Below are 6000 nucleotides of genomic sequence, written 5' to 3'. Positions count from 1 at the left end.
CACAGAAAAATCTCTGCTTTTACCACCTGAAGGGACCAAGCATCCCCAGTGAAGGGGCTGGCAGTGTGTTTGGAATTCCCAACCTGACCCGAGCATCAGGCTGGAACTCCTTCTCACCCTCAGATCTTGACCTTCACAACTCTCCTTAATGTTTCCTGTGACGTCCCAGGTCTACCCCCAACCCTTTTCCCCCTGTCTGGCGCCTTATAGAAGGGAAAACATCTAAGGAAAATAGTAGCCGCTGTCAGTTTTGGCCTCCTTCTCCCGGGGCACACGGAGCTCCGGAATGGAAGGGTTACCCGCTCCTTCCTCATCCTCATGGGAACTGGCAATGCCAGGAGGCACAGCTGCCTCCTCAGAGGAACCTGAAAAATAGTAACAATGTTAACATCTTATGTTTGTAGTTTCACACTTTGCACAGTACCAAAGCAACTGAGACCTCATTTGTGTCCTCAAATGTAGAATGGAACAAGAAGGTGGGGTAGGAATAATTATTTCCACTGGGCTGTGAAAAAGCTGCAAAGATCTCCAAGCCTATGTCTGCCATTGAAGCCTGTGAAGAGGACAGGTAAGAAACAGAAAGAGGGTCATAGACCCCAAACTCAGAGCAAATAGACAATTTCCCCAGGCAGGCGGCGAACCACCACCCTATAACTAACCTGACTAATTTTACTGAACAAATGAGTAACAAAGCTGGAGCCAGAAGCTTACAGGACTGCCTTGAGGGGAGAAAGCAAGCGTTAGTCTTTAATGATTCTGGGGAGGACTCGTAGTCTCTGATTTGGCCAAGCTGAGAATTGGTTTTAAGGAGTATGGCATCTACAGGAAATGCAACATCTACTTCTTTGTGGACCTTGGTTGACTTTGGGTTCTGAAGTTCTTTGGGGTCACTATCTTCAGGCATTGGAACAGCTTCCACATTCATGACTTCTTCAAGGTTGACAACCTGGCTGTTTTGAAGGTCTGGAATTGTGCTGATAATGGAGACATCTTCAGGGTCTGGAGCCACAGCAGGAACTTGGTCTTCTTCAAAAGTGTTGACTCAGTCTTTCTGGGGATCTGGAATTTTGCTGAGAATTGGGGCATCCTTAGGCCCTTGGACTATATCAGCAACTAAGTCATCTGCATGATTGAGGTTTTCTTTAGACTCTTGGGTTCCACTGACCTCAGAGGCTCCCATGTGGCTTGCAATTTCTTCAACATCTGAGGTTTCTTCATTGTTTAAGACTTCACTGTCATCTGAGGATTTGTCATAGTCTTGAATTTCATCAGAATCAGGGACATCTTCAGACCCTGTGGCCACATCGAGAGCTGGGACCTCCTCTGGTTTGGGGTCTTCTTCAAAACTTACAATTCCATTGACCTCTGGAGCTTCATTACCTAAGATTTCTCCAGCATCTGAGTCTTCGTCATCATTTGGGACTCTGTCAAGACCAGGAACCTCTGCAATATTGGGATCTTCATCAGAGTCTGAAATTTCATTAACCTCTTGGAGGAATTCTTCATGATTTGGGATTTGATGATTACCAGGGGTTTCTTCAGGGCAAGGTATCACATGAAGAGCTGGAATTTCTCCAAAATCAAGGCCTTCTTCTGAATCTGATATCCTATTGACCCCTGGGATATTTTCATAGTCTGGGATTTCTTCAACATTTGAAGTGTCATGATTTGGGATTTCATCAACTGCTACGACTTCGTCAAGATTGGGGTCTTCTTCAGAATCTGAAGTTTCTGCATTTTCTGAAGCATCTGCATAGTCTTGAATTTCATTTGGGTCTAAGGTTTCTTCATTGTCTGGGATAACATCAAGATAGGGAACTGTTGACAGGTCAAGATTTTGGTACTCTTCAAAATCTGGTCCTTCTTCAAGCTCAGGGTTTAGATTTTCTCCAGAGTTGTGAATTTCCTGCGTGTTGGTAGTTCCTTCAGGGCCTGGGACCATATCAAAATGTGGTATTTCTTCAGAGTCTGAGATCTCAATGAGTTCTGGAATTTCATCATCAGGTTCTACTATATCTTTAAGGGGAGGCAGATCATCAAAATTCAGGGTATCATCATAAAGATCATTACCATCATCCTCCTCATTGAATTCTGGTATGCCTTCTAGAGGTGGACTTTGAATTTCAAGATCATTTGGAATCTCGAGATCTTGGATCTCCCCAATAATTACCCCTTGATTAAGATATACAAATATTAGCTCTTCATTGACTGAACCAGAGAATTCATCTCCCTCAAGGGGTTCATGGTCAGTAGGAACCTGGCCTTCTGGAAGGACCTGACCTTCGTCAAGGGACTGACCTTCAGCAAGGGCCTCACCTCCAGCAGGGAGTTGACCTTCATCAACGGGCTTGCTTTGCCCAAGGATAGCAGCCCGGACCTCAGCTGAGGTTTCCACTGGATCAGAAAGTAAAGCATCCTCTTCCATCTTTATGCGTGCACTCCTGAATGAAAAGGAACGTGAACAAAAAAAAGCAAGTAAATTGGTAAATTTGGATTAAGTAACTAAGGACAGTCTGGGATTTGCAGCCCCCTACAGGAGAGTTGGTCTCAAGCTTAACATAAACCCGGAAACACTCACTGGATCTTCCTCAGATTCCTGCGTCTGATAAAGTCAAGTGCTTCAGGACTGGATTTCCACACCCGCTTAGCAACCTGCCTCTGGATATGAGGAGGAACCTGAGAGCAAAATCGGTAACATTAGCTTTGTTACATCTCACTTCTTTCTTTTGTACCCTATCAGTTACCTAGAACCTTCCTTGGCCTCCTGGAAGCTCAGTGATCTACACTGTTAATCCTACCATCAAGGCTGCCCTTCCTAGAAAGACTGAATGCACCATGATCAGTTAGTGAAAGAGGAATTGTTAGCCTGTTTTGTGGCTTCATGCTGTGGCTGTCTTCAGATATGTATAGACACTATTTCTCTAACCTGTGAACAGAGTAAGGAACAATTAATAAGTGGGTCCAAAATTTCCACCTACCTGGAAGAGGATGTCCCAGTTATCAATCATGGCACGGACCACATTGACGGAAGCAACGTAGTGATCAATTCCCAATTTAGTTTTCCTAGACTCTCTCTTGGCAAACCGCCCCTTCTTCAGGAGGGCAGATCCAAACACCAGGGCCAAATTGGTGGAAGTCATACGGTTGCCTGGAACCTAAACAAAGGAAAGCAAAACAAGACTAGTCATGAGGTACTACTGGAGATGGTACAATATCACTTTTTGTTTTCTGTTGTCTCCCACTCCCTCTGTCTGTCTTTCTCATATACTCCCACTCATGCCTATTACTGCACACCACCCTCACTACCCCTTCCCAGAGCTTTTTACCAACTCTCCATCAATGTCAATGGATTCCTCGCAGTTCTCAGTAATTTTATGCAGGGCCTTCAGCAGACGCTCCAGGGTGTCACTGTGGCAGGGTGGCATTAGGTAGACCAGCAATTGCAAGGCAGAAAGTTGATCCTGCGGCTTCAGAGCTGAAGGAAGGAAAGAAAGCAAAGGCAGGCTTATGAGGTAGCCTGCTATTGAGAAAGATTGACTTCTTGATAATTGCTGAAGGTTACAGAGAGAGTACCCAGGCATCTTGCCTTTGCTCATTTCCAAAGCCTTTGGGCTTAGGGTCCCTGAAAGCAAGAAATGCTTCTATCAAAGGCAGACTCTCCTCTATAGAATCTGGGTTCTTCTTCACTGCGGGAGGGCACACAAAGCTTTAAAAATTCTAGAGAAAACTACAAGTAGTAACCCTGCAATAGAATACAAGGAAACTGATAGCAAGTAATATAGGGAAAGTCATTTAGTGAGGTAGAGGTTGTTGTTTTAGTGTGGTTTTTTTGTGTTGTTGTTTTTTGGTGTGTATGTGTGTGTGTTTTCCTTTTTCTGACATTCATTCACTTTTGTTCTTTAGAGTTTCCGTGGCCCAAATGCTGGCCCCTGGACCCTCAACATTACCGTTCTTTGCCAACAGAGGAGGGTAGAAGACTCACTTGCTGTCAGAAGGAAGGACATGTACAGGTCATCTGGCAGCAGAGAGTCCTTCATGTCACGGAAAAACTCCTTGAGCAGTGCAGCCACATCGTGCACACTCTGAGTGTCATCCAGTATGACATCCAGACCTTGATCAAATTGTTCACGGAGCTAGAAATAAGGAAAGACATGTACTATCTGGCTTGCCCACCAAAGACTCCCTCCTGGCTGGCTATTCCTTCTACTAGTCTAAGGCATAGTTGAATTAGCCAGCAATCAGATGTTCCTATAAATAACACTTCCCCCCTCCCCACTAGGTTCTACACCCACCTCAGTTCTACTGTGGAGCCCCCACCCCTTCATGCTATTTTTCACCCAAAGGAAAAAACAACCATAAGTATAGCTGGCTTACCTGAAGCACTCTGGCGGCATTGAATTCAAGGGTGAAAATCCCCACTGTGCTTAAGCCTGAAAAGAAAATATCAAGATGCTAAGCATCTCTGGATCCTTTGCCTTGGGTGTTTCCCTTCTCTTCTCTGACCCCCACCTCTGTATCTCAGCCCCAACTTCAAGTCCTTCATTTGCCCTTTAATTGCGTTCTCCCTTGATCTAACAAGCACTGTGGGGCACCTTACCATATTTCTCAATGAAGGTGCAGCAAGCCTCCACAACCTGGGGGATCTGTTTAGCAATTGGATTGAGGCTCATTTTCCTTTTGGATCCCAGAAGTCGCTGGCCAATGGGAAAGGAAATCTTGGAAAGGTGCAGGGTCTGCAGCAGGAGAGCCCCATCCTCCAGTTCAGCCAGGCTGTCCACAGATACTGCGCCCTGTGGAGGAACCCAGAGTTGTTCAACCTCAGAGTCCCCAGGCACCTTCCTGGGGTCTCCCAGTGGTGAAGAAATGCTGGGCATTCCAAACAAGAGACCTTCTTTTCCCTCCATGGCAAGCTAATCTAGCCCCCCACCCCCACCCCCTAGCCAGCTCTCCCTACTAAGAAGGCCATGGACTTTGACCCTCCCACTCTACACCCCAGCAGATAACTCTCCGGAGGAACAATCACTGCCTGAAACCTAAGGTGGGGTGGGGGATAACTCACTCGACGACCACGGCGAGTGAACCCCGCGGGCAAGGAGGGTTCCTCACGCCTGCGATTGACAAAGCGCCGCATACGGCCAAACATCCTTTGCACCACGTTCCTGCGACGGCGGCGGCGGCGCACAGCCTGACCAGAGGCTTCTTCAACCTGCATGGCTGCTCTCAGTTCCAGTTGCTTGCGGCGGGTCAGTTCATTCACCAGCGCCTCTTCCAGACGAATGCCAAAGGTCTTGAGAGGGGCAGCTGGGAAACCAAGGAGAGAAACGTCTAAGCTCCACTGTGCTCAAGTCAGCAACCCCACTCCTCCAGACCTGCAGCGCTCCTCCCTGGCCAAAACTCCCCCTACAGGGCTCAAGGTTCCTGCCTGAAGTCCTACCAGGAAATGACCACCTTGGAGAAAGCCAGCTGTCTTCAGGGTGTGATCTGCCTGGGGTGGGTCCACGGGGAAAGCTAATATAGGTCTGGAGGGACCGCCCCCCCTCTCCCACAGCCAATGCGCCATTTCCTGAAATCATCCCCTACGGGGTTTCTCAGGAGGGGGGCAGTGCCCACAGGGGCAGTGGGCACCGCCCAATCCCCTGTAGCCAGGGGCACAATGCAAGCGAGGTACTACACTCAATGTGTCTCCCGGTGGAGGTATGAGAGCCCCTCACCCTTCTGTTGTCCTCTCAGAAGCATAAACCACTTCTCCAAGGTGTTGGGACTGTCAACAGGTTGAGCTATGGGGAAAAGAGAAAGGGGGGGGGGGAAGATACGCAGACGCTCACAAATTGGACTTCATGAGTGACTAAGAACACATAGCAATGCATTCCTCCAAAGGAGCTCACAGTGCCCTCGAGCCCCTGAAATGCGTTTGCTTTTTCCCAGACTCAGTTTCCCCATCTGACAAGGAGACCCATTCTATCTATAGACTCCCATAAATCAACCAAATTAAGCCATCGG

At 47.5% G+C, this 6000-nt stretch overlaps 1 protein-coding gene across 2 annotated transcripts in view; it reads right to left on the bottom strand.

Moving 5' to 3' along the window:
* Nucleotides 1-222: 222 nt before the first annotated feature.
* Nucleotides 223-6000, bottom strand: part of ARHGAP36 (Rho GTPase activating protein 36) — a 30634-nt gene continuing 24856 nt past the window's right edge. For both annotated transcript variants that reach the window (XM_075539263.1, XM_075539262.1), the window contains 10 exons: nucleotides 5712-5777; nucleotides 5060-5301; nucleotides 4598-4790; nucleotides 4375-4430; nucleotides 3983-4133; nucleotides 3327-3475; nucleotides 2979-3155; nucleotides 2579-2676; nucleotides 2335-2441; nucleotides 223-365 (listed from right to left, as the gene is read on the bottom strand). In XM_075539263.1, coding sequence (XP_075395378.1) covers nucleotides 223-365; nucleotides 2335-2441; nucleotides 2579-2676; nucleotides 2979-3155; nucleotides 3327-3475; nucleotides 3983-4133; nucleotides 4375-4430; nucleotides 4598-4790; nucleotides 5060-5301; nucleotides 5712-5777 — 1382 coding nt within the window. The remainder of the gene's footprint in view (nucleotides 366-2334; nucleotides 2442-2578; nucleotides 2677-2978; nucleotides 3156-3326; nucleotides 3476-3982; nucleotides 4134-4374; nucleotides 4431-4597; nucleotides 4791-5059; nucleotides 5302-5711; nucleotides 5778-6000) is intronic.

Source organism: Tenrec ecaudatus, chromosome X (genome assembly GCF_050624435.1).
Source record: "Tenrec ecaudatus isolate mTenEca1 chromosome X, mTenEca1.hap1, whole genome shotgun sequence".
Lineage (NCBI taxonomy): Eukaryota > Metazoa > Chordata > Mammalia > Afrosoricida > Tenrecidae > Tenrec > Tenrec ecaudatus.
The sequence above is the reverse complement of the archived record's forward strand: the minus strand, read 5'-3'. Positions and strand labels throughout refer to the sequence as shown.